Source organism: Artibeus jamaicensis, unplaced genomic scaffold (genome assembly GCF_021234435.1).
Source record: "Artibeus jamaicensis isolate MK-2021 breed Jamaican fruit bat unplaced genomic scaffold, CSHL_Jam_final contig_456, whole genome shotgun sequence".
Lineage (NCBI taxonomy): Eukaryota > Metazoa > Chordata > Mammalia > Chiroptera > Phyllostomidae > Artibeus > Artibeus jamaicensis.
This window is the reverse complement of record NW_026521839.1, coordinates 4,281,102-4,307,305: the sequence shown is the minus strand read 5'-3', so window position 1 is coordinate 4,307,305 and position 26,204 is coordinate 4,281,102. Positions and strand designations below refer to the sequence as shown.

Below are 26,204 nucleotides of genomic sequence, written 5' to 3'. Positions count from 1 at the left end.
TGGGGTCCGGTTTTCACATTTTTATTGTAAAGCTTGGGAATAATTACACGGGTCTTTCATTGACAGCTCAGCAAACAAACCGGAAACGAACCGAACCGGAGGAGGGTAGGGGCGGTGCCTGCGCATGCTCGCGGTGGGGGTGGGGGGGGCAGGTCGGAGAAAGATAAAAGACAGAAAGAGACAGAAATCATTACAAATCAACGGGATTGTGCTCGCAGCGCCAGGGACAGGGGTGGAGTGGGGGCGGGGCGGGGGCCCTTCCCGGGAGGAGCGAGGCGATGGGAAGTGGCACTAACCAAGAGAAACACGACCCCAGTGTGGGCACCTGACGCGCCCCAACCCCCCCTCCCGACCCCACCCCCCAACACACGAGAGAGACACGGCCCCCCTCCCCACTCAGAAAACCGGAGGAGACACAGTCTCCTCCTCCCCACGGGCAGACACACCCGCCTGGGAACCCCATGGGTGAGAAACAGTCCCCCATCCCAGAGAAGTCCCACGTAGAGACGCCCCTGAAGAGACTTTCTCATGGCCAACGCAAGCCCTCCCACCACCAGGAGACAGCCCCCACCCAGGGAAGAAATGGCTCCAGAGGCCGGGGGAATGGGTGTCCTCAGGAGAGAGAGGTACCCCAGAGCCCCTAGGAGAAAAGACAGCTCAGAGCTGTCTGGTCCCTTCCCAAAGTGCTGCAAGGTCAGAGACCCCCAGAGCTGAGACGCGGGAAGGCCAGGAACATCCCTCCCCAGACATGCTTCCGAGATCACCCTCTTCCCTGGGAAGAGAGGTGGCCCAAGACTGACATGCCTTCAGTACTCCCAGGAACCCTGGGAGGAAAACAGGCTCCCCAGAGAGCCTGGGTAGGGGGGAGACATGCTCCCATGTCCCCCCAGAGACTCCCAAGGGGAGAGACATACGGGCTAGGGAGCCCCCAGAGGTGAGGGATGCTCCAGAGACCCTCCCAAGGGATGTGAGATACACTTCAGAGACCCTAGGAGATAAATATGTCCCCACATACCCTCCCCCTACCAAGAGACATGCTCTGAAGTAAGGGGGTGGGGGCCGATTAGGTCCCCTCTAGGAAGACACTGACTGGGTCAGGCTGGGGTTTGAGGGGGGTCTCCTCTGGCCAAATGTCGCCTATTTGTACATAAAACTGTACGCGACACAAGGCATTGGGGAAGGGCTTCACAGACCTAGGACCAACAGGAGCGGTCCCCAATGCTGTCACCCATCCCCTGCCCACCTTTGGTTTCACCTCTCGGGTGCCCAGGTGGTGACAGACTCAGCGTGCCCCAACCCCAACCAGGGGGCTAGGGGTCCCGCCTTCGCCTGTGGAAGGGCTCCTCCGCTGTGCTTCTCGGCCCTCCCAGCCGCCTGGGCCACCCCTTCCTTCTGGCTTCTCCATTGTGCAAATTGCTCCTCCGCCCTTCCACCCAGTGCTCAGGGGTCTCTAAGACCAGAGCAGGATGCCCAGGCCCTGGGGGCACCTGGGGGAAGTCCCCTGACCCCAGGAATGCCTCCTGTCTAGATAACCCTCTCCACCAAGCAAATGGGCCTCATACAATCTTCTTGCCAGAATCCTGACCTCCAGGACCCAGGACAGCCCTGGAGGCCACTGCCCCGCCAACCGGGCACCTCATGTTACAAACTCCACCGCTATTGCACCTGCCCCGTTTGTGCAGGGGGAAGGGGCTGTCTCCTTAACAAGCCCCAGCCCACTTCCTGGGAAAGGAGCCTTTGGCCAAGCCCTAGACCTGGTTGCTGTTACCCCAGCCCACTCTACCTCCCACCCTCCATAGAAGGAAGGGCTGTGTATGCTGGGGCCACCAGCCCGACAGTGCTCTCCTTCCCAGCACTGTTCCTCCAAGCCAAGTTGGGGGGAGGAGCAGAGTACAGGGCGATTCTTCAGCCCCCTCACTTCTCCAGGGTAGAGGTGGGGTCTCTGGGGTTACAGGAGTCAAGACCCCAGCAACACAGCTTCCAAAGGCACCAGACAACCCAGCAGCCTGTACCCACCCCTCCCACCCTTGGGCTGCCCCCCCAAGCTTAGACTAAGTCAAGCAAGGGCCATACCCTGAGTCTCCAGCCTCCCAGCCTGGGCCCCTGGGGAGCTGAAGAGGTATGGGCCAAGGCAGCGGGGCTTTCTGGGAGGAAGAGGGACGGAGGCTTTGAGATGGCCACAGTGGGAGGCGGGGGGTCTTCAGGGTGCCCCGCACACCCTGGCCCCCTGAGGTGAAGAAAGGAATCCCACCTCATCATGGCTGACTGGGCTTCTCTGACCCCCAATCTCCCCACCCACTTTCCCACGGGACCCCTGACCCTGGCAAAGGGAAGCCCAATTGGAAGAAGGGGGCCAGGAGCCCAGGGTGCCCTGAGGCAGCCCTTCCCACCCCAAGATCAAGGCAATGGTGGTTTTACAGGCTGATGGGTCAGTCATGGCAGGGGCTGGGGGTGGGGGGCAGGGAGGAAGCAGGGTTCAGGTCCCCCCTATTGGGGGCAGCAGTCAGCCACCCCCTGAGCAAACCTTCCTGCTCCCAACTCACCCAACCGGGCCAGAGGCACAGTCATCCCTCCCCTGTCCAGCTGCCCCCCACAACCTCAGGGTCCCTCTGCGATGCTCATCTGGATGTGGGGGACCAGCCTGAGTGGGGATCTCCCCCCAGGGCACAGCGCAACAGTTCCAAAAAAATAGAGATTTGTATTTTTTTTAAAAAAATTAAATAAAAGCCCAGCTCTGCTGATAGGCAAATGTTATCCCCATCCCTACCCCCCCACCTGTCGTTTCCCTGGCCTGCGCCCCCACCCCACCATGGCCCCAAGGGTATTTACAACATGGAACAACAGAGGCCTAGGGCGGGGAGCACTGTGGCAGGGAGTAGGGGACATAGGGCAGGTCCCCCCCAGAGGGGTCCCCCAAGACAACACAACATCAACAAGAAAAGTTGCAAATCAGGCAGAAATGGGGACATCATTCCAAGGTCCTTATATACAGACACTGCATGACCAGCAGGGAAGGGGGTCCCAGATGGGACAGACGTGGGCATGTGGTGAGCAGGTGGGTCAGCCCAGGAGTAGCACAGGAAGACAAGGCCTCCGCCCCACTCCCGCCCCCATCCCCACCCCACCTTTGGTAACGAAAGCCCTTCAGGGAGCCCCTGGCGGTCAGGTGTCTCCTCTGGGAGTTCCCAGGGAGAGGGGCTCCCCAGTCCAGCCCCACTTCAGTGCTGGAATGGGAGCATCCTATCCCCGCCCTGGTCGGCCATGCGGGAAACAGGGAGTTAAAAGTGTGTTGCCCACCCATGATTCCACCACCTGCCCAGAGTGAGGAGGGCTCCCTGGAAGTCGAGGGCTGGGAGCCTAGTCATTGTAGAAGAGCCCTCTTGGGCAGCAGCTGGGGAAGCCCCGTAAAGGGGAAGAAGGGGCTCGCTGGGGGCTGGGGGCTGAAGCGAGTGGAGAGGACCTGGACCCTGCAGGGGGAAAGGGCCAGCGTGGTCATGAGGCCAGAACACCCCCTCCCCTGACTTGGGGCCTTGGCCAGGAAGTCCACGCTGGAGGGGTCAGGAGTGGAGCCCCGGAATGGGCCCATCTGGGAGCTGGCCGGCGGCTGGATGAGGGGGTTGGCCGCCGGCCAGAAGGGGGCTCACAGGTAGATCTCACGCTTGGCCGTCTGGGCAGATGCCGTTGTGGCTGTGGGCGGGAAGTCCGAGGTCTGGGTCAGGGGGATCTCCTCCAAGGTGGCCGAGTCCTTGCAGGAGTCATGGCTACTGTGGGAGAAGGCACTGTAGGGGGGCAGGAGGCGCACGGGGGCCGTTTTGGGGTTCCGGTCTTCCGGCGGGCTGGGGCTGCCAGCGCCCGCGGGCTCCTGCCCTCCTCGGTCCTGGTAAGGCACGAAGGTGGAGAGTTTGAGGGCGCTGCTCTTGGTCCGGCGGCTGGGAGACGACTGGCCAGGCATCCAGCACGTGTCAGAGTGACCAAACTCGCTGCACTCCCGGGTACATGTGCCCGTCATTGCGACATCAGGCAAAGGGCGCAGGTCTGCAGGACAGAGCGAGGACGGTCCTCAGGTAGGGTGGCCTTGCAAAACTCTGCTCTGAAGCCTCCTGCTGTGCCAGGGCAGCGTTCACAACCCTTGCTGCCCCCTGAGCTCAGAGGCACGTGCACCCTCAGATAGGCACACACTCTCCCACCACCCAGCACATGCTCACTTTCTCTCTCACATGATCTATCCTTAAATAGACACGTTCCTCCCCTGCTCACCCACCCTCCGGCTCTGCGCGTAGACGGGTGCACAAACACACAGCTCATCCATGCACTCCATCATCTATCTCCAGACACACGAATCCACCCTCCAGTAGGGGTGAGGAAATCCCCACCCTCATTTAAGGAGTCTTTCTCACACACACACACACACACACACACACACACACACACACACACACACACACACACCTGCCCTCAGGTAAGCAAATCTACACTGGGCATCTCTATCCTCACACACAGAGCGCACAGCCCTTCCTTCTGAACCCTCTCCAGCCTCACAGTGCCCCCAGTGGTCCTGGAAGACCACCCCAGCACAGCAAGGCCCTGCTCTAAAGCCAGGGAGAGAAGATGAGCTTTGTGGGAGGCTCACGTACAAACACACTCAAACACCCACGAGCACGCTCATGCAGCCCCTCTTCACCTCTCTCCGGCCCCTGCACCATCCACCACCCCTGGCCTTTTCCCAGCTCCCTGCCCAGAACACCCGCGGGAACAGGAGTTGGCCGCCTGACATCAGCAGTAGCCAGTGTGGTTGCTGGGCAGCAGGGTCTCCATGGGAACAGTAAGGCCATGAGCACTTCCTGTCACAGTTGCCCCTGTCCCGCCCTTGCTCAGGGACAGTACCAGGCTGTGACCCCCCTCAGGGGATGTGACTGAGTAGCATTGCCTATAGCAGGGGCCCCCCTGACACCACCCGTCTGGGCTGGGCCTCCAACTGGTGCAAGGTGAAGAGGGGGCAGCTCTGCTGTTAACGCTTAAAGCACTACCGAGGCTCTTCAGCTCAGGGCAGAGTTGGGGGATCCAAGCTGGCGCAGAGCAGAGCAGAGCACCCGCACTGGGTGGGTGGGGCCGGGTGCTGGGCCGAGTCCCCCAGACCCCAGAGTAGCTCCCACATACCTGGCACTCCACCTCAGGGCCTGCTCCGACCAGCCGGCTCTGCGCGGGCACAAAAAGGACGAGATGCGCATGAGACAGAGCATGGAGGGCAGGGTGGGGGCGAGGGTACTCTGCGACCTGTGGCCTGGGAGGTCAGACAGGGCGCGGCGCCCAAGGGCTGGGAGTGGAACTTGGCATCTTGTGGGGATGCTGTGAGAGTTTGGACTGAGGGAGGGGGCCAGACCCAAGGACAGCTCCAAGCTGGGGAGTCTCTCCATCCCAAGGTTAGGCTTACTGAGGCTGCCTCGCCACAGGCAGCTACGGGGACACACACACACACACACACACACACACACACACACACGTTCTGACAGCATACCTACCACACCTCCTCCAGCCAGGACCTCCCTTCTGCCACTGCCCTCCTGAACCCTCCCAGAAAAACCCTTCCCCTTCCCAGACCTCCCCACTCCCCTGCCCCAGCCAAACCCTCTCCTGCTCCTCCCCACAGTAATACCCCTCTCAGACATCCTCGGAGGACCCAGGGTCCCCTCCCTTTTCTCAAGGCCCTCTGGCCACCATTCTCTGGGGTCCCGTCCCCGGGGAGGCAGGATAATGTCTGTCGTGCCGAATGCAAGATCTCTGGAGTCAGAGAAGCCTGGGTTTGAATCCCTCCCACCTGTCACTGCCTATATGTGGCTATAGGTAAGTGAGTCATCCTCTCTGAGCCTCAGTTTTCTCTACTGTAAAGTGGGCACAACCAAGTTCTCAGGTAGAGAGTGGCTGTGATGATTAAATAAACATGCACCTGAGAGCACTTGGCAGGGTAATTGCTGCCGAACATACAACGAGTGCACTCAATGAAAGAGATATTTTTCTAAGGTCTCGTCACCATCTCTGGCTTCTGCTCATCCCTGGGGGGCCCCGACCGGGCCGGCGCTCCTCACCGTTCTCAGGGTGCTCCATCTCCCCTATGCTGCCATCGGGGGTGGTGCGCTCATAGTGGTCCTCAGGCAGAGCCAGGGGACCGAGCCGGGGCCCCGAGGAGGACTTGCTGGACGGCGTCTCAGACTCCTCCAGACCACTGTCGTAGTAACTGTGCTGGGACGGGTCCTGCAGCTCCTGGGCCTGGCTGGTGGTGGAGAAGGTGACGCGGCGGTGAGGTAACTGCAGGGAGAGAACCAGTCAGTGCGGGCGGCCAGGCTGCGCCGTGGGGCCCGCCACCACACCAGGCCCCAGCCTCAGCCAGGCCCGCCCAACAGCGTCCAGCCCCTCCGCAGCCACCAAAAAGAGGCCCAGCCCCCCAGTACAGCATAGCCCCCGTAAGGCACACACCCCAACAGAGGGCATCCCCTTAATTCTAGACAGCTCCCAGTACCGCCAAGACCACCTACCAGAAGTCCCAACACAGCGCAGGCCCCATGTCACTACAGCCCCCAGGCCACCACGGTAAGCCTCACCCAGCACCACCGCTGGTTACAGCGCAGCCTCCCGACACCAGCACGGTGCCAGCCAGCGCCCCTGGACAAGCAGAGCCTTAAACACTAGCAAGCCTCAGATTTCTAGAACAGCTCCCTAAAAGCGGTACCGCCTCCTAATTCCAAAACAGCTCACCAACAGTCCCTAACTTCCAAACAGCACTCCCCAAACTCCAGCTCCTCACCTGTCTCATTGCTCTTGTAACTTCCCATTGCCTCCATCCAAATGAGCTGCCAACCTCTTTCTGATCCTGTTCCTCCGCCTGGCTTGTAATGCTGCAGGCCAGGTGGCCTCTGGACTCCCACTGTGCCCCCCTGGCCCCACGTCATTCCCCTCCAGAGAGGCCTGGGGGTGGGAAAAGGTAGGAGGGAAGAAGGAAAGGGGGCCAGATAACAAAAAGGGCACCTTGGAGGTGGGAAGGCGGAACGACGGGACCCCCCTCATCCTCCGGATCAGGAAGCAGTTTAAACTGTAGGGGATTAGGGTCCTGGAGGACCTGGGCATGGGGGAGGGGCTTGGCTGCCGTCAGGGGTCAGGAAGGCTGGCCTCAAATGAACTGCGAGGACACAGGAAGGAGCTTCTGGGAGGACTGTGGGCTTGGTGGAGCCAGGACTGAGAAGCTTGGACTGGGGGCTGGGGTGCGGGAAGTGGAGCTTCCCCAGTAGAGGACGTCCCCAGCCGGCAGCCCTGTCTGCCTGCCACGGGTTAACGATAACCCCAGCAAACTGGGCCTCACCTAGGCTCCAGCACAACCAGCCAGTCACCCCAACACCCACCTAGAACTGCCACCAGTTTTCCTGCCAACCAGAAAGTAGGAGTTGTGGAGGGCACAGCACTGGGTCCCGTAGAGGGCAGGGGTGAGCGCCACCCAGGCCCAGGGTGCTGCCGAGCCGTCTCTGGGCTCCCTCCGATGCTCTGAGACTTTGTAAGCACTCTGTCCTTCTTCTAAAGCCCTCACAAGGGGGTTTTCAAGATGGCCTGAAGAGGTGGCTCCGGGATGGCAGGCCCACCTCCCGATACCCCACCTAACCTCTGTCCCATCCAAGGCAGCCAGAGTGGGGGAGGTGTCAGGTCAAGGAGCTTTGGAGCTGATGGGAAAGCAGCCAGCACCGCCTCCCACCCTGGCTCTAGGAAGGGGCCACCCTTCTTGGGGATCCACGCTGCGATCAGAAACACTGAAGGGTCTGGGTGAGGACAGACACGGCCCCCCAATTAACCCGACCCATGGGGCTGAGACGCTGTAAAGGAGCACCGTCCACCGGGCGCTGGAGTGGATGGGATCCAGGAGGGGTCCGGGGAGCCGGGCAGTCTGGTTGTCGGTGCTTCCCTTCCCCTGCCTCGCAGAACCGGCCCCTGCTAGTCTAAGGGTTCATTCAGTCCTGCCCGCCAGGCACACCACTTGGTCTCTTTCTCCCGATTCTTTCCCATAAAATGGAGGGTTGGGTTATAACTCAACATCAAATATTTCCTTTAATTCTCTACTATTAAATCTTAGAAAGTCTACATCCAAAAGCTCTCTCAAACTCTAGCCCTGTAGTTCTAGAAATTTGCTGGATATTTCCAATGGGCTGTCTCTACTGGCCCTTCAGAATATCTGAAACCAAATTCTTTTTCTTCAGTCAACTTCTGCATGGGTAATGGTCTATACCTTATCACTATCCGGTCACCCGGACTCAGAAGGATGAAGCCTATCTACCTGGGAATCTGGCTTAGCTCTCCCCTCAGTCCCCATCCTGCTCCATATCCAATTATCCCTCGAGGCCTATGGGTCTTTTCTCCCTAAGTCCAGCCAAATCCATCCATCATCCCCATTGCCACCAGCTTAGTTCAGACCAGTGTTGCAATCCTGTCCTTCCCCTTCCACTCCGTGAGTCTACCACACACTCCACTGAACTCTGTGAAACTCGTTCGCCAAACTCAGGAGCTCTCTGGGCTCCCATTTCCTCTTAAGAAACTTTTTTGGCAAGGTATCTGTGTCCTCTGCAACCTACAGTTCCTCCAGACTCACCTCGAAGCTCTCCGCTACACCCTCCACCGCAGACAGAACACTCCCCTTTCTGCCCCCTCCCTGCCCCCAACTTGGTCCTGCTGGCTCCTGACTCAGTGGTTGGCTCACAAGGTGGACCGCCCGCCCGACTCCTACTTATCACTCAGAGTTTCGGATTCTCTTCCCAGGAGCCCATTCCCAGGTCCAATGCGGGTCTTCCCACACTGTGTTCCTCAAAGGGAGGGGGCGCTCTGGTCAGATAAATTTGGAAAACACAGAGTAATACAAAATTTACCACAGGTTCCTGCTTTTTTGCAGGCTTCGCAGAGCCTTTAATTGGACAATGTGATGATGCAGCCCTTACTACCAAAACTAACCTGATCACACAACCCCCTTTTATAGCATAATGGTTAACAGCAGACTCCGGAAATCAAATTTCATGATGCTCTGTGCTTGAATTCTGACTGCATTGCTAACTAGTTTTCACTTCTGTAAAATGAGCTTTATTATAATGACCTGTGTCACAAAGGATTATGAGCATTGAATGAGCTAATTCACATAAAGTGCTTAGCATGGTACATTGCATCTAGTAAAAACTCAAAAAAAAAAAAAGGGAAGCAGAAGTAGTCGGGGGACAAGTTGGGAAAAGTTTTACTATGGCGCTTCTCAGTTGACACTTAAGATTCTTAACTGCCTCATCTTCTCACTGGTACGTCTTGCACAAAGTGTCCATTTTCCTCTGGGTCTAGTACCATACTGGGCACATGGTAGGAACGCAGCCTTTGTGTTTTGGTGATGGTAGTGGCGTTGCGGTGCGGTTGAGGCCGAATGTTGGGAGAAGGTGTGCAATGCGGCTCCATTTGCAGTTTGGATTGGAGCCAAGTAAGGGATAACCCCTCAGACTATGAGAAAGAAAAGGATGAAGGAGCTAAAGAATAGAAAAGCTGGTGGCAGCAAGATGCAAACGAAAGAGAAGGAATGATTGGTCAGGAGTGGTTGGAGGTCACCCTAGAGAAGCTAATTTGTCCAGGAGACATGAAATGAAACTAGACTTCACTTGCCCAGCCCCCACTCCTCCAAAGCCCCCTGGAGTTTTTACTTTGGGGCTACCGGCAGGGGATTGAGGGAGTTTGTGGACAGAATCAGAGTAGAGAGCTGGCGCCCCAGACCTCCTGGGAGCGTCTCAAGCCTCTTCAGTCGCCATAGAGACAGGTTGCCTCTGGCCTCAGAGACTCACCCAGGACCTGAGGCCCCTCACCCAGACTTTAGCCCTCCCTTCCTCAGACACAGCTAGGGAAGACCCAAGAGAGCAAGAAGTGAGAGATGGAGAGAGAGAGAGTGAGAGCCAGCAACCCAGGTGGCCAGAGCAAGGAGCTGAAGGAAGGGACACCAGGACAAGGATGTCTCTGCCCTGGTCAGCAGGGAGCACCGTAGAAGTGGGGATCCGGAGCAGGTCAATTCAAAGGGTTGAGGACCCCCCACCCCTCTCTCTGGGCCCTCCCTCTGGGCAGCCCAGGACGGTGATCATGGTGGGGACACATGGGGACGGGCCTGCTGATTGCTGGGTCGAGTGGTATTGGGATAAAGAGGCTGGGAAAGGGACTCGGGAAGGTTTCGACCTGAGGGAAGGCGGCTGGTATAATCCAGAGGGTCTCTCTGCCTTCACCCGAGGCAGGCAGGCTGCACTCCACACTCAGCAGGTGCTCTGTGTGAGTTGTCAGAGACTACTCGGTACTGGAAGACTGGCGAGGTCAAGTCTCAGCCAGCGGAGAAAGGGCAGGGCGTGAGTGCACCCCCACCTGCCCTTTCTCCGTGACGAGTGACATTTCTGGGGAGAAGGCCTCACAAACATGGAGCAAGGGGCCATGTTGCAGGTTACTTGGGAGGGCACTTTTCCCAGGCCAAGGACATGGACAATGGGTGGACAGGAAGATGTACGTTAAGATAGGGCTGGAGCAGAGGGGCAGGTGTAGGACGTGGGAAGGGGCAGACAGGAGGGACGGGAGAATTGTGTCGGAACCTAAGGACAGAGGGCCGTTTCCAGTCTCTCTCACTCCTTCTCTCAGTTCCAGAAAAAAATGGAAACCAAAACTCCAAAAATAGAGAACTTTATTGTCAAAGATAAGTATTTGGAACTGGGGCTGGGAAACTGGGGCCCAGCCCCGGGAGCCTGGCACGGGGAAGAAGATGACCCACAGCACACACCGAAGGCACAAACGGGGAGGCCCCTCCCTGAGAGAGTCCCCGCCCAGTTACCAGCTAGGACCCAGCTGTCCCATTTCCGCCCAGAGAAGCACCACGGCTGGTCTCAAATGGAGACCCAGGTTTGGAGGGGACTTCACCACTTCTCCTCCCTTTCTGCCTCCAAACCCTTCTGCTCACCAGCCAACAGCCCCCACCTGCAAGACCCAGCAGCTGGTCCAGTGTCCCTGGATTTGACAAGTCACAGGCCTCTCCCAGTGGGGAGGGGCCAGGAGGAGATTTCCCTTCCCTCAATTTCCACTCTGCCTAACCCTCCATGCCTGGGTGAGGTGACCAGGACCCCCACATCCCTAGCTCTTTGGTCCCACCCCCCACGGCTGCCTTGGTCCAGCCCTGACAAGGGCTGGTCAGCACGCAGGCCCAACACACCTGCTTTGTCACTCCCACACCTCAGTCCAGATGGCCCCGTGGTAGGGGTGGGGTAGGGGCTTGGGCGTGCTGAGCCGCAAGGTCTGGCCTACCTGCTTGTTGGGGTATTTGGGGGGATTGGTGCGGTAGCTGTAGTCGGAGTACTGCTCAGAGCCCGTGGACGTGGTGTCCCCAGTGCCCACAAATGTGTTTGCAGGCGGCAGGTCCTGCACCACCTGGTGCTTCTTGGAGGCTGAGGGTGACTGGGGCTGCAGCTGGATGGAAGGCAGTGGGGAGTTGGAGCGGTAGTGGCGGCCCAGGTCAGGGCTGCCTGGTGGGTAGTTGAGGGGCAGGTGGATGCGGGGGCTGTCCCCAGGGGCATCGCTCATCAGGTTGAACTTGAGGGACTTCTGTAGCCCAGCCTCGTCTTCATCCTCCACTGGTTTCACAGGCTTCGGGGACTTGCTCTTCTTGCCTTTGCCTTTGTTTCCCTTGGAGGCTTTACTGCTGGGCTTAGGGGTGTACAGGTCCTTGGTCTCCTTCTTCCCAGCCTGGTAGCCACTCTTGGCCTCCCGCTGACGGCAGTAGCGCACGAGCACGGCCAGGGCGATAAGCAAAGCCACGGCCACGATGCCAGCCACCACCCCAAAGAGGATGTTGCCACGCTGCTTGGAGCGCTCATATTCTGGATCCCCGGCAATGTCGATGTCCAGCGGCGTATCCAGGCTGTGGCCCAACAGGTTCTCCAGCAGCGTGCGGTTGGCCAGGGTCTCATTGACATAAAGGTGGACCAAGGCTGTGCCATAGCGTGGGGGCTTGCCGCGGTCACTGACCTTCACCACTAGACGGTGCAGCCCATGGTGGCGCCGCTCAATCTCCTTCTCCAGGGTGATGGCACCTGAACGTGATCCAATCTGGAAGAGTCCGTAAGGGTTGCCGCCGGTAATGCTGTAGGTCAGCTCAGCATTGACACCGGAGTCAATGTCCTCAGCTGTTACCTGGCTGACTGTCTCCCCAAGACGTGTCTGGGGGGTCAGCAGCCGGTGGGAGGTGTTGGAAGGGGCAGTAATAAAGGGTGCATTGTCATTCTCGTCCAGCACGTTGATAGTGACACCAACGTAAGCAGAGCGAGGTGGGACGCCACCGTCCACCGCCTTCAGCTGGAAGGTGTAGGTGCTTTGCTGCTCTCGATCAAAGCTCAGGCTAGAGAGGATGGTGCCTGTGCCGTTCTGGATGACGAAGTCGCCGTTGTCCTGCTCCACTGTGAGCTGTACCCGGGCATTCTCCCCTTTGTCCCCGTCAATGACGGTCACCATGCCCACTGGACTCAATGCTGGCATGTTCTCCATCACTGAGAAGTTGTAGCCGCTCAGCATAAACTTGGGGTCATTGTCATTGCAGTCCAGCACATTGACGAGGACAGTGGCTGTGCCCTGGAGGCTGGGGCTGCCCCGGTCAGCTGCCACCACCTTCAACTCGTAGTTTTCCCGCTGTTCCCGATCAAGGGATGTCTTCACCCGGATCTCTCCGGTCTCAGGTGAAATGGTGAAGAGGCCCTCGGCGGCCGACTCCGGCTCCAGAGAGTAGACCAGCTCAGCGTTGGAGCCCGAGTCAGCGTCACTGGCAGTGACCTCAGCCACCACTTCATCTGGCATGTTGTTTTCTGGAAAGGCGACCTCAGTGACGCTCTGGGTGAAGACAGGTGCGTTGTCATTGACATCCACCACTTGTACCTTGAGGGAGTTGGTGCTGGAGAGTGGAGGGTTGCCGGCATCCACGGCCACGATCATGATGTTGTAATCTCTGTCCATCTCATAGTCCAGGGGGCTGGTGGTCTGCAGGAAGTACTTCTTCTTGCTGTCACTTCCCGTTTCACTGGCCTGGCGTAGCTTGAAGGGCACATTATTTGCCACCACACAGGTGACGGCTGCATTCTCTCCCTCGTCTCGGTCAGATACCTGCACCAGGGCCACAGCTGTCTCCGCTGCCACATCCTCTGAGATGTTGGCCATCCCATCTTGATGGGTCACCAGCCCTATGCCCCGGATCTCAATGGTGGGGGCATTGTCATTCATGTCCTTCACGGTCACCACCACCTGGGCACGGGCACTCTTGGGGTTGGTGCCCCGGTCCTTGGCAAGCACTGAGAAGCGCAGGGTGCTCAGGTCCTCACGGTCCACGGGGCCCTGCACGGTGATCAGTCCAGTGTTCCTATCCAAGCGCAGAAGACGCCTCACCACTTCGGGTGCCTGGTGGAACATGTAGTCGATCTCCGCGTTGGCACCTTGGTCCGAGTCATTGGCCCTCACCTACAGAGCAGGCGGGAGAGGGAGGACAGGGCTCGGTCAGTCCAGAATAGGAAATCAAGGGACGCACAGGCTGCCTTTCCGACAAGCACAGCAGACTCGGCGGGTCTGATGTGGCACCCTGTCCCACAGCATTACAGGTGCTGCCCCCTCCCAGTCCGGACACTCTGGCCCATTTCCCCGACCTGCTTCTCTAAAGAAAATGGACGCTGCCTGCAACTCCACAACAGTGCTCCAAGCAACTACTAGAGATGGGAGAGGGCAGAGTTCAACTCTACTTACCATTCCTGCACTCACCTGCCCAAACACGGGAACGAGGATCCAGTTGTCCAATTAGTACAGCCCTTCCACCCAATTAAACTGGCCTTCAACCCCTCTGAACAGATGGAAAGGTACGGGCAGCAGAGACGGTGTATATGCGTAACATATGTGTATAATACACACGCACATACACATGTGTGATTATGGGAACATGTGCGATTGTGGGGAAAGGTATGTGTGTGTGCACATGTGTGTTTCATACCAGTGGAGACCCATACATCCACCTGGCGGACACAGGTGAGGGGATTTCTTTTGAAAGCAGCCAGACAGGGATATGGGTCACAGAGAGCTGGCCAGGCCACTGTTCTGTCAAACTGGGGAAACCTGTTTCTCCCCCTTCCACTGGGCCGGTGCTGGCCAGGCACCAGCTTGAGGAATCCAGCAGAGCCTGCAGCCAGGAGGGAGGGGCTGGCGTAGGCCACAGAGCCCGCTGGCAGCAGGCTGGGCTCCCGGCTTCAAACAACGGACTGTCTGTCCATTGCACCGGGCACACCCTCCCGCGGCGATACCACAGCACACTCTACACAAACACGGGGCCGCGGGAACCAGGCAGCAGTGGCCGTAAGTCAGGTACCAAAGCATGTGATGACGGGGGGCTGGGGGTGAGAAGGGAGGAGGGGACAGGCGTAACGGCAGAGCTCTGGGGAGAAGAGCAGAAATTTCTTAGGTTCAAATTCAGCTTCACTACTTCCCAACTATTGAGCCAATTATTTAATCTCCCCAAACCTCAGTCTACAAATATACAAAATGGGGGTAACGGAAGAGCCCATTTCATGGGGTTGTGGTGAGGATTAGATGGAATACATGTAAGTGCCTAACATGACCTGGCACATGGCAAGTGCGCCCTAAGTAGCACTGATCCCTCTTTTTGCCCATCTACACATCCATCCTCCTAACTGTCCATCTCTGAAAGTCAGTGCTGACACAGTGCTGGGCACCGCACCCAGTAGGGCTTTGAGCCACTGCTAGTCTCTTCCCCTGCCCGCCGGGACTTCGTCCAACATGGCGGAGACACCTGGGCTTGGGTTCCCGGCCACCCTGGCCCCTGCGCACCCCTGTGGGCCAAACTCTCACCCTCTGAAAACCAAGCAGTTTCTGCTCACCCCTCCACCCACCCACCCGACCTATCTATCTGTCCCTGACATTTTCATTATGAGTCCCACTGTCTCCATGTCTCCGCATTGGTCACCCAGCTTCTTACCTACTTCTCTTGACATTTTACCTCCCTTTGTCTGCCTAGGACTCGACTTCTGTCTGCTTCTCTCCCATCCTTGCTCAGTTCCCTGCCTCTCTCCCATTGCTGCTTTCCTCCCATCCTCTCTCTGGTCTCATCTCTGCCCGTCTCCTGCTTCACCCAGCGGGAGGGGCGTCAGCTGCTCCACAGAGTCCACAAAGCCAGACTGTTGGACACAGCCCAGGTGGAATCTGAATACACAGGCCAGATAATGTCAGGCAGGTTTCCTAAACTCGATGGACTAAGCTTCTCGTCTGTAAAATGGGGATAATGCTTACCTTGCGCTGTGCGGATTAAATGATATAACACACATTATGTGCTGAGAGCAGCCCCCGGCACCTACACTATTATTATTCCCCATCCCCGACTGTCTGTCTCCCTTTCCTTTCTCAGTGTCTCTTCTATGGCTTCCAGCCTCTAAAAAAAAAGGGGGGGGGGACTCCTCCCCCGGCCAGACTTCAGTTTGAGGACACAGGACAAAGGGTTTCCTAGGACGGGTACCGAGGCCGGGTAACGGTGCCCAGGGCAGGCTGAACCCTCCTCGGCTCCCTCCCATCAAAGACAGACAGCTTCAGCCCGTGGCAAAGAGAGAGGAGCTGGGGCTGGCAGGAGGCCAGGGCCGAGATGACGGTGGGAGATACACCCACCTGTCTGCATGGACGCTTTCTCTGCTCCCTCCCAGACTCTGGCCCTACCCAGCTGCCCGGCCCCTGGGGCAGTTCCCACAGAGAGTGGTGCTGAGAACTTCAGCAGAGGCCACCAAACCCCGCACTGTGCCAAGCACCCCACACCCATGGGCACCCTGTGCCTGGTGGAGGACGCCGGGAGGCAGATACCCGAGTACAGTTCTCTAGAACTCCGAGGACTTGCCTGGCTGAAATGACCTCATCCGACTGTGTCGAGCAGGAGGCTGAAGTGCGGCCCTGCCCTCCAGCTTCAGGAGAAGCTCACGTGGCTAAAGGACCCCTGCTTGGGAAGACACTCTCTTCTCCAGAGAGATCCTACCTGGACAAAGGGTGTTGCCCTTGTTCCAGCTCAGCTTACGTGGCTGGGGGAAGATCAGCTGATTTGGGAGGGAGTGTTACTTCTCAGAGATTTCGACAATTGGAGTCTGCCTTGGGGAAGGGGGAATTACTGGTCACATGCTTTGTCACTGTCACCGATGTAGCTTGATAGAGGAAAGTAGTATCACCTGCCGGGGTGGGGTGGGAAGGTCTCACCTAGCTGGGGCCAGGGACGAGAGGCTTTACCACAGTATTCTGGTGGTTTGCCTTCTAAGTGAAGGCAATTCTAACCGGCTTAGAGTGGGCTCCCATTTCTAAAGGTGGGTCACCCAGAAAATGAGGTGGAGGGGACTCTCACCTGGATGACGGAGTGGCCTATTGGGCTGTTCTCAGACAGCTCAGCCTCATAGGAAGGTTGCTCAAATTTGGGGGCGTTGTCATTGGTGTCTAGCACAGCGACCCGCAGCAGGGCACTGCTGGCGCGTGGGGGGTTGCCGCCATCCTGCACCTTGATGGTGAGGTCATAGGAGTCCCAGCGTTCCCGGTCCAGGTTGCCCATCACGATGAGCTGTGGCTGTTTCCCGTCCTGATCCTCTGCCACCTGCAGCCCAAACAGCTCCTGGGCCTCAGGTCCAGCCTGCAGCTCATAGGATGCCACACCGTTGGGACCAGCATCACGGTCTGAAGCCACTGGGATGGAGAAGAGTGAGCCGATGTTGGTGTTCTCCGGGATGGGCAGTGTGATGACCGGGGAGGCGAAGTTGGGTGTGTTGTCGTTGATGTCCTGCACCTCTATCTGGCCCTCAAGCAGCCGGGGACTGCCATTCTGCGAGAGGTCTGTGACAGACACCTCGAACTCCAGGATGCAGGGCTCACCGGGGAGCTGGTTTTGGCATTCACGGAGCCCCTCTCGGTCGATAGAGGTCTCAGTGGTGAAGATGTCGCCTGTCCTGCCCTCCACTCGCAGGTACGGGGCACCTATCTCTAGTTTGTAAAGGTGGCCCACATCTGGAAAACCATAGTCGGCTGTGAGGCTCCCAATGAGGGTGTTGGGTGGCTGCTCTTCTGGCACCTTGTACACCACTTGAGTGCCGTGGCCCGGGGATGCTGCCAGCAGGAGTAGCAGTGCCAGCAGCAAGGGGGGCAGCAGCAACTGTCGCCCCCCAGGGCCTGGGCTGGGCCTCAGGGGCCCCATCCTGGCAGGCTCCAGAATCAGGAGGGCTGCAAGGGGAAGAGGCAAAAGAGGTGGTCAGCTAAGAGGAGGAATCTGGCCCTGAGGGCTGCCCAGAGCCGGCCCCCCCACTCCCCCTCTCCCTCCTATACACTACTGTCCTTTAAGGAGAGCTCAGCCCAGCACAGAGCCCTGAGTCTCTCCCAGAGCTGGGTGTAGCAGCTGGTGTCTGCTCCAGCTGGAGGAGCCGGTAAGGGACCTGGAGCAGGTCTGGAGCAGCTCCCGCCCAGGGAACGCCCTGACCTACCTGACACTCCCTCCTTCCCGCCCTGCTCTCTGTTCAGGGCTTTGCCCAACACCTCCTTCTCACCAGCATCCTGCCTTAGTCACTCATGGTAATTACCCTGATACTGAGATAGACAGAGGCAGCTAGTGGAAAGGGTGAGGCCTAGAGCACAACTCCCCCTCCCCCACCGCCACACACGCACAGTAGGAGAGACACGGGCGCCCCTTCCACTCCCAGACCCACACTGGGGGCCACGCAGATTGGCTGGAGGGGATGATGTCTTCTTTCTGTCTCCTCAGAGATGCCAAGTCAGTGTATGTGTATGAGGTTAGGACATCTCAAATCCTTCCTGTCTGACAAAAACCACCCACAGTGCCCGATGTCCCCCACACCCCATGAAGGGCCAGCTTGAACAGGGCACCAGCCAAGGCCCGGAAACAGTGAGGGTTGAGGAGCAAGGCGTCAGCCCTCCCCGGACGGCCTCCCAAACACATATGCCCCTGAGCTGGCGTGCCTGTGCACACGGACCGTTGCCAGGATGCCTCCCCACTCCATCTCCCCCTTCCACTGGCAGATGTGGGGGAGACCCCAGCTGATGTACAGAGACAGTAAAGGACAAGGGTGGGGTCAGGACTGTGGTCGGGGCTGATGAGCCCTGGAATTGGAACTGGGAGTTGCCCTGGCCCGTCCTCAGCACAGGGAGCCCAGCAGGTCTGGCTGGGACAGAGGTGCCAATGACACCACCAGCCTTTCCCAGACCCCCCCACCCAACCACAGTCTCTTGATTATGAACATCTGACTCTATTTGATCCCTATCTCTGTAAACATCTGGCCCCTATTTCACACCTGGCCCGTTTCCACCTCAACAGGCCCAGCCCCATCTCTCCCTGCCCTCCCCCAGACCCTTCCCATGAGTCCTGTGCCCTAGTCAACAACGGCAACCCTAATCCGTTTCTTCGGCTCCTCTCCCCCCAACTTTAAGGCTTGCATTTGCAGACCTGGCCAGACCTGCCAGCTACTGTCCCAGTCCTGCCTCCCTCCTCCTCTCCCACAACACCATGGCCAGCCCCTCTATTCAAACCCAAAGTCTCTGGCCAGCATTTTTAGCAAACAGCTCAGGTTCGGTCCCTTTTCCCCACTTACACTCGAAATCCCACCCAGGCTCTATGACAGACCACACTCGCCCCACTGAAGGCAGGCTTGGGTGCCGCAGGAGGCCTTCCCAGGCCTCTCCTGCCCACGGTGACCTCTCGGCCTCCAACGCACAGCTGCTATTGTCTGCCCCAATCCCTCAGCCGTGAATCACTGCTGCCGGGGACACCGCCCGCCCACAGTGCTCCAGCATCATGCGCCTGTTCCTGTGCTCCCAGCCTCCAATGGCAAACATCCTGAATAAAGGGACAGGGCTCCCTACACTCAGCCTGTGCTCCACCCGAGCTCCTTCAGGGATCCAGGTGCACCGTAGGTGCTCGCCCACGCATTCAGTGATGTTTGCTGGACACTCACAGTGGGCCCGGCTTTGTGCTGGGTGCTGCTGTGCTGGAGCTGACAATGGTTCTAACTCAGTGACTGCTTGTCAGTTTGGTGTGGCTGTGCCCATCTGGCACATGGGCGGCAGCGGGTGCAGAAGAGCAGGGACCACGACGCCAGGCAGTCTGAGGCGAACCCCGGTGGCCCACTTCCTGGCTGCACAAGCTGGCGCAAATGATGTAGAGCCTGTTTCCTGGTGTGTAAAATGGAGATCATACCACCTATTTCCCAGGGAGTTTGAAATCATGTGGGCTGAATGCCTAGCACCCAATGAGTCCTCAGCAAATGCCCCCCCAGACACAACTATAGTTAAGTAGTCGTCTGGGAAATAATGTGCATTGTTTGTCTTTCCTACACGACGGAGCAAGAGCAGGAGAGCCTTTGCTCTGCTGAGTCCTAAATCCTCCAGACCCCACCCCGGACTCGGCATACAGCAGGCACTCAGCAAGGGCTCTTGAACCACCAATGATTCAGCTCCCAGGCTTAACCCGTCCTGGCACTTTTGGCGAGGTCCTTGCTTGTTTTCCTGCCCAGTTCCCCTACTGAGAACCTGCTGGAGGCAAATGTAATCTTTCTGTTTAGGTCCATAGGACACTCTCAGCAAATGCTCACTGAGCACAGATTCCTTACGCAAGTCAAACACTTCACTTCCTCCCCACAGCTTGTCCAAAGCACAGCCCCTCCCTGGCCCTTCTGAGAAGGTGTTTAAAGCTTGTGAGGCGTTATCACATTACTGCACGTTTGTTCCCAGCTGCAATCTTAATCTCTTTAAGAGAAGGGGGCATTTATCTGAAGCTCCATTTGGACTCGCTCTCCAGCCGTCTCCCCACTGTCTTCCAGGAGCAGGCACCGGGCTCATCTCACCACCACCGCGCATGCCCCACCCACACACCCCTGCCTCCAAAGACCCTCATTCTCTTCCGGGCCCCAATTCTGTCCCTCCCCCTCCACAGCACATGCACAACACTCGGTCACTGTGTGCACCAATCCTGTGGGAAAGTCTCGGCAGGCTGGGGGTTATGAGGGAATCACCCTAAACCTGACAAAGAGAATGAAGAAGGCAGTGACCGCTTGCCTCCACTCACTCTCTTCTGATCTAGGATTCTTAAGCTTGTTGGGTCATGTCCCCCTCTACAAATTTTATGAAACTATGGTTCAGATTTTTCCAAGAAAAATGAACGCTCACAAATTTTGGCTACAAATCCAGAGGTCCGTGGTCTGGCAGAGTTAGGGTGACTTTGACATGTAGCTGGGGCTTCTTTCCCCACCTCAGGATTACCATCCTCAGGCCTCTGGGGCAGTACAAACACAGCTGCCTGTGTCCCGCCCCCACTCCCAATATTCTCTCTCTCTCTCAGATCCCTCACCTCCAGCCAGTAGAGGTGCCGGGGAAAGAACTGTGGCATCGAAGGTTTGAGCTGGAAAGAGAACCACAAAGGAATATCCAAGGCAGGAAGGTTTGGTGGGGGCAGGGGCGTTCCTGAGAGGTAGGAAGAATTTGGGAGGAAATGGGGTTGGGGGAGGGTACCTAGAGTAGGAGCAGGAGTTGAAGAGGGTGTAGGCCCTTAAAGCACCTGGAGAGCCCCCTTAAAAATGAGGATTTTTCTGCCCCACCCTTAGGAATTCTGATCCCCGGGAAAGGACCTGGAGAAATCCTCGGGCTGCTGCAATGGCCCTAAACTTCTGGGGACAACTTTGAGATATGATAGATCCTAGTTCAGAAGTGCAAACTCCATCGTCACTTTTACCACCCTCTTCCCTGTCATCACCAGGTCCCAGGTAACACTCCCTGAGATTTTACTACATTTACATACATTATTTCACCTAATCCTCCCAACCCTCTGAAGTGAGTACTATTTATTATTACATGCCTCCCCACAGCACAGTTGACAAGACTGAGGCTCAAAAAGAGTAATTAATTGTCTTGGGTCACAGAAGTAGTAAGTGGAAGTCAGGGTTTGAGAAAGAATACCTCTTCATATCCCAGAGCTTGGGGGAAAAGCTGGATGGGGGAGGGGAAGTCAACAGAAATGACCCCCCCCCCAATGGCTAGACTGTGATGTTTGCTCTGTATCCACCCAACTCATGCGCGTGCGCGCACACACACGCCATCCATCTGTGCCTGGGCTGGCAAGCCTGCCAGGCAAAAAACAGAAAGAGGGCCTAGAGTTCAAGGACCGCAGCCCTTCTAGGATACTTTGGAGACCCTAGAGATGCAGGGAGAGTCAGAGCAGCTGAACAACAGTGCGGTGGCCCTTCCTCACCCCTGCTCCCGCCAGCCCTGAACTTTGCCCCAGTGGTTAGTTATTGGGAGTCATTAGTGCCTGACGGGGCCTTTGAAGCAGTTAGTGCCTTATCTGCCCTTCCCCAAGTCCTGGCTGGCTTCCTGGCTAGAGTAGACTCACCTCTGCCCAGTGACATGGGCACCCAGGACCCCGAGAAGCCAAGGCCTCAGCAGGGACACTGACTTATCCTTCTCAGGCCTAGGGAGCACAGGGAGGTTTGAGGGGGCAGAGTCTAGGGAAGGCCCAGGAAAAACACCATCTGTGTGAACACCCGGGGAGGCTTCACCTGGAACCTTCACTTCCAGCCCATCTTGGGGACCAGGGTCCACTTCCTACTGAATGCCATGGCCACAGAGGAAACACACAGAGCCAGCTATCAATGTCCCAGTGGTCAGATCAGCCCTGGACCCCCAGGCCCCCACCCCTGCACTGTTACACAACAGGCACCGACACTGAGGACAAAACATCAAGGAATGAAGTGAGCAAAAGTCTGGGAGGGGAGAGAAGCAAGCAGGGCTGTCGGGTGGAGCCGTTCAGAGACCTCCCGCGATGAACAGAGCCAGCCCTCAGCTCCTCTCCCTGCTCTTCCACACCCTCTGTCAACCTTCTAAGGGCTGCCAGCACCTGCATTCTTCAATCGGATTGTCGGGGTTCGAACCCTTGCTCCACCACTTCCTAGCTGTGTGACCTTGGCCAAGTGACTTCGCCTTTCTGAGCCTATTTCCATACTGTGAAATAGAAATAATAAATCCTGCCTCTTGAAGTTATTTGGGAGAATTAAACGAGTGAGAACTGATGCATCGAGGTGTATTACAGTGTAAAAGATATTTAAACATATCTATACCTGTGTGTGTGTGCATATATATATATATATATATATATACACACATTTCCTTATTACTCGCTAAAGCATTTTATTCCCACCATCAGGCACACAGTAGGTGCTCCCTGATTCAATAAACAGACAAGTCAATCTCCTACCCACTGGGGAGACCTACAAAGGCAAGGAGGGTATGTACGTTACTACTGTACTGTATCCTCACCACTCACCATGGACCCTGGCAGTAGGTGCTCAATACACTGTTGAAAGAATCTCTGCAGCACCGACTATCCTTGCTCATGGCAGGGGCAGCCCTCAGCCAGTGTCCTGGGGGACTCCGCCTGTCTGCCCCGCTCCCCTGGATTCCCGCTGAGCCACAGCTGTACCCTTGCAGGCCCATCCCGCTCATCCCAGAGTCAGGAGCCTAGCCCGGCTCCTCTGAAGGAGCAGCCACGGCAGCAGCTCCTCTGCCAGGAAGACGCCAGACCAGCACGACACCCCCTTCCAGTCGATCCCTTTCGGAACTAGAGTTTGGGTTTGGCGGAAGCGGGGAAACCAGACCTGCCCGGCCACCACTCGGTCCCTGGCCATCTCAGAGATCTTTCTCATCCCTTTCCCCTCAGCTCCACCCCACGCCTTGCTATAGTCACAATTACAAATTTCAATCCTTCCAGGCCCCCACCTCAAGAAAATAACACCCTGCCTCTCCCCAGGCACACGCCCAGATCTCTGGGCTGCCACGAACACCTCCTGGGTGCCCTCTTTCCTGGCAGTAAACGAGGGTTGGCCCAAAGCAGGTAATGGAAGGCTCCCTGCGTCTTCTGGCACGATGTTCTGCACTCTGCCGGCCAGAGCAGCCCCCTGCCTACACCGACGTGGTCTGTGGGCGCTTCGGCACACACACCCTTCCCAGGGAGTCTCCTCCCAGAGAACGCAGGAGTGTTGGGGGTGGGGGCAGAAGGGGTGATGGGGGCAGTTCCTCCATCATCCTGAGGCTCCACCCCCACCTGAGCGGTGCGGGGCCTGGGAGCTCCAGGCGAGGGCGGGGCGCCGCGTGGTGAGCAGGCTCAGCCAGCGGGCCCACCGCATGCGCCCCCGGCCCCAGGGGCCGCCGCGGGAAATCTCTCCTCCCTCTCCGCATATCCGGCCTCTGCCTAGGGTCCCCCCGTAGCCCGCATCCGCCGGAGCCACGCTGAGGGCGCCGGGAGGGATCCCGCGCCGGAATCACGCAGCGTCGAAGCCAGGCCGGGCGGGGACATTCCCATAGAACAGACCCTCTCGCGGCGGGAGGAAAAGGGGTGTTTGCCCCGCGTTCAATCCTCAAAGACCTCAACGCCAGCCCAGATTTTCCTGCTAGAAGGAATAGTCGCCCACCACTGTTGGGAAATTGAGACCAGAAGTCCGGGCTACTGAGGATAGCTGGGGGGAAGGGGTGCGAGCTCATCCCACCTACCAATTTTGCCCCTGCGAGTGCCGCGATCTCCGGCCCCAGGGCCTTGCCGGTGCACAAGCTTCTGACCTGCAGCCGGGAGCCCGCGGAGGGGGCGCCCAGGTGTGAGAGGGGAACAGGTGTGCTGGAGACCCAGGTGGCTCGAAGAACGCAGCTAAATGGTCCGAAGAGGGTCGCAAATACCGCCCCAGGCTTGAACCCTCCGGAGCCCCGGGGAGGCGGGATGGCGCGGCCAGCCACGTCCAGCTGGTTCCGGGAATACCCAGCCAGACAGCCCGGGAGTGGGGGTGGGGGAGGCGCCGGTGGAGGAAGCCTGTCCCGCCGGCCTCCAGGGTTCCCGCGGTGCGGGCATTTGTAATAACAATGTGCTTAAGGTGAAGGGGCGCTAAGGGCTCGTCCAGCGGCCTCGGCTTCGCCAAACAACATCAGGCCTCCGGGGGTGAGGGACCGGGGAGAGTGTTGTGTGTGTGTATAGGCTACAAGGTGTAATGTGACACTGTTGGTGTAAGGTGTGTGAGACACCCACCCTTAGGACGTATGAAGCAGTGAATTTTGTGTTTTGCGATTGTGAGGCGCGGCTGCAGGTGCCACTTACTGTGTCAGGGTGTGTGCCTTCAAGGCGGGTGCTGCGGTGCTGGGTTGTGTTTATGTGGGTGCAGTCGAGGGGTGGCAGCCGACCTGTGATGTGTGCCTGTGTTCAGGACAAGAAGTAGGTAACACGATTTGTGTTAGGGTGTGTTCCCTAAAGGAATGTGTATGTGTGTGTGTGTGTGTGTGGCTAGGTTTTGAGTGTTCATCTGGAGAACTGTGGCATAACACTCTTACATGTGGGCACGGGATTGTGTTTGTGTCCGGATGTCACACCGATTGTGTTCCGTTGCTCCGAATGGCTAAGGGTTGCATGTCCCTGCCGCTGAACGTGCAGGCGCTGAAGCGGGTTTTGAGGTAGTGACGGTGCCCCAGTGGGCGCTGGTGTGCGGGAGGTATGTCCGTGTTCACATATGAACGGATGTATGTATGCGTGTACTTATGTCCGTGTTCTGGTCCTCAGGGTGCCTGCCGGGAGCTAGAAGCGCCTGAGTGAGCAAAGGTGGTCGCCCAACAAGTGTGTGTGCGTTGTGAGGGTCCTTGATGTTTCGTCCTCGGGGAGCCCCCCCAAATTGGGGGCTGCGCGCTTCCCCAAAACCATCTTCATCCCGCGCGCTCCTAGAGTCTCCTACCCCGTGGTTCCAAGCGAGCATAGGTGCGGGACGCCGAAGCTGGGGGCCGGTTCGGCAACCCCTTTTCTCCAGTCCGCTTCTCGCCGCGGACCTTGGAGGCCAGGGTGCCCCGGCCGCAATCCCCACTCCGACTTCCCGATCTCTCCCACCTCTGCCCTGGCGCGCTGAGCACCGACACGGCCCCCTTGGCCTCGCTCGGATGAGCGCCCCTCCCGCAGCTCCCGCCGGCCATGGCCGCTCACCGCCGGGAGCCACCGCCGCCTCCACCGCCGCCGGATCCTTACCCGCCTCGGGGCAGCGCCGGCCGCGGGCCTTGCAGTCCATGAGCCACCACTGGCCCCGGCCCGGGCTGCGGCTCTGCACCGCTCAGGCTGGCGCTGCGGTTCAGGCTCCGGCTCCGGCTCCGGCTGCCTATGGGCGCAGCAGCCCCAGCGCCTCCGCGTCCGCGCCGCGCTCCCGCTCCCCGAGTGTGCGAGGCGGCGGCGGAGCCAGCGACGAGCAAAGCGCAGAGCCCAGAGCCTGTCCCGCCCCCTCCCTCCTCCTCCCTCCCGGCCCGCCCGCCCGCCTCCCGCCCGCCTCCCCGCCCCCCTCCACCCCGGCCGGGAGGTGGAGCTCGGGACCGCTCTGGTCCCACTGGGGGTGGGGTGGGGGGGGACCCCGAGCTCCGCTCCAAAAGCCAAGAGCCCTTTTTGCTACCTTCCCACTACCCAGGGCCCGGAGGCACAGGCCGTCCCCCTCCCTGGCTCTTCCCTTTACCCTTATGCCACCCGGGCCCGCTTCTGGGACCCTCCCGAATCCCCTTCCTAACCTCGTCCAAACACCTCTCCCTACCCTGCCCCCCGGGAAGTCGAGGCTGGAGAAGAGTCTCCGCCAGTGCTTTCTTCCATTGGCATCTGCTCCTCCAGGTCCATCCTCTTCCCGCCAGGACCCCCAGGCCGCCCCGCGCGGCCCTCCCCTCCCACGGCGCTCGGGGCGAAGTCCGCCCCTCCCCCGCCGGCCGAAGCCGCAGAGCGGTCGGCCTCTGGCCGCAGCCAACCGTGGAGGTGGGGCTACGGAGGGGCCCGGTGGAGGTGGAGGGTAATGGGACCCTGGGTCTGCTCCAGAATGGGAATGGGGGAAACGAGCAAATCTGAGGACGAGGCGACGCACCCCAGTCCGGCTATCTGAGGGTCCCCCAGTCGCCTGACCTCAGGGCGTCGGGGAGCTGTGGCCCCACACAGTTAGCAGTGACATACACACATTCACACAGAGTCACACGGGCCCCTGCCCCGCGAGGCCGCGCAGTGTCACATGCCCTCGCAGTGCCACACGTTCCCTGTCACACTCACACTCACCGAGTCACACACTGTGTCACACGCAGTGTCT

At 58.5% G+C, this 26,204-nt stretch overlaps 1 protein-coding gene across 7 annotated transcripts; it reads right to left on the bottom strand.

The window, feature by feature from the left end:
* Positions 1 to 25,692, bottom strand: PCDH1 (protocadherin 1). 7 transcript variants are annotated; one of them, XM_037147586.2, is made up of 6 exons: positions 25,082 to 25,331; positions 16,436 to 17,298; positions 11,326 to 13,521; positions 6,084 to 6,303; positions 5,158 to 5,196; positions 3,948 to 4,035 (listed from the first exon to the last, which is right to left on the bottom strand). In XM_037147586.2, the coding sequence occupies exons 1-5, from the start codon at positions 25,161 to 25,163 to the stop codon at positions 5,171 to 5,173; spliced, it is 3,387 nt and encodes a 1,128-aa protein (XP_037003481.1). In that variant the 5' UTR covers positions 25,164 to 25,331; the 3' UTR covers positions 3,948 to 4,035; positions 5,158 to 5,170. The 7 variants fall into 7 exon arrangements, with proteins under 7 accessions (XP_037003480.1, XP_037003479.1, XP_037003477.1 ...); XM_037147585.2 differs by lacking the exons at positions 5,158 to 5,196; positions 25,082 to 25,331 and adding an exon at positions 25,671 to 25,692 and having other exon boundaries at positions 1 to 4,035; XM_037147584.2 differs by lacking the exons at positions 5,158 to 5,196; positions 25,082 to 25,331 and adding an exon at positions 25,648 to 25,665 and having other exon boundaries at positions 1 to 4,035.
* Positions 25,693 to 26,204: the final 512 nt, after the last annotated feature.

What these genes read in the sequence shown, in the direction of transcription:
- PCDH1 (XM_037147582.2), bottom strand. Translation starts at nt 25,163, where the DNA reads ATGGACTGCAAGGCCCGCGGCCGGCGCTGCCCCGAGGCGGGTAAGGAT. An exon ending in CCAAATACCCCAACAAGCAG is followed by an intron (nt 6,304 to 11,325) that starts GTAGGCCAGACC and finishes CTCTCCCTGCAG; the next exon opens with TTACCTCACCGCCGCGTCAC. An exon ending in GATGGAGCACCCTGAGAACG is followed by an intron (nt 4,036 to 6,083) that starts GTGAGGAGCGCC and finishes TCTGTCCTGCAG; the next exon opens with ACCTGCGCCCTTTGCCTGAT.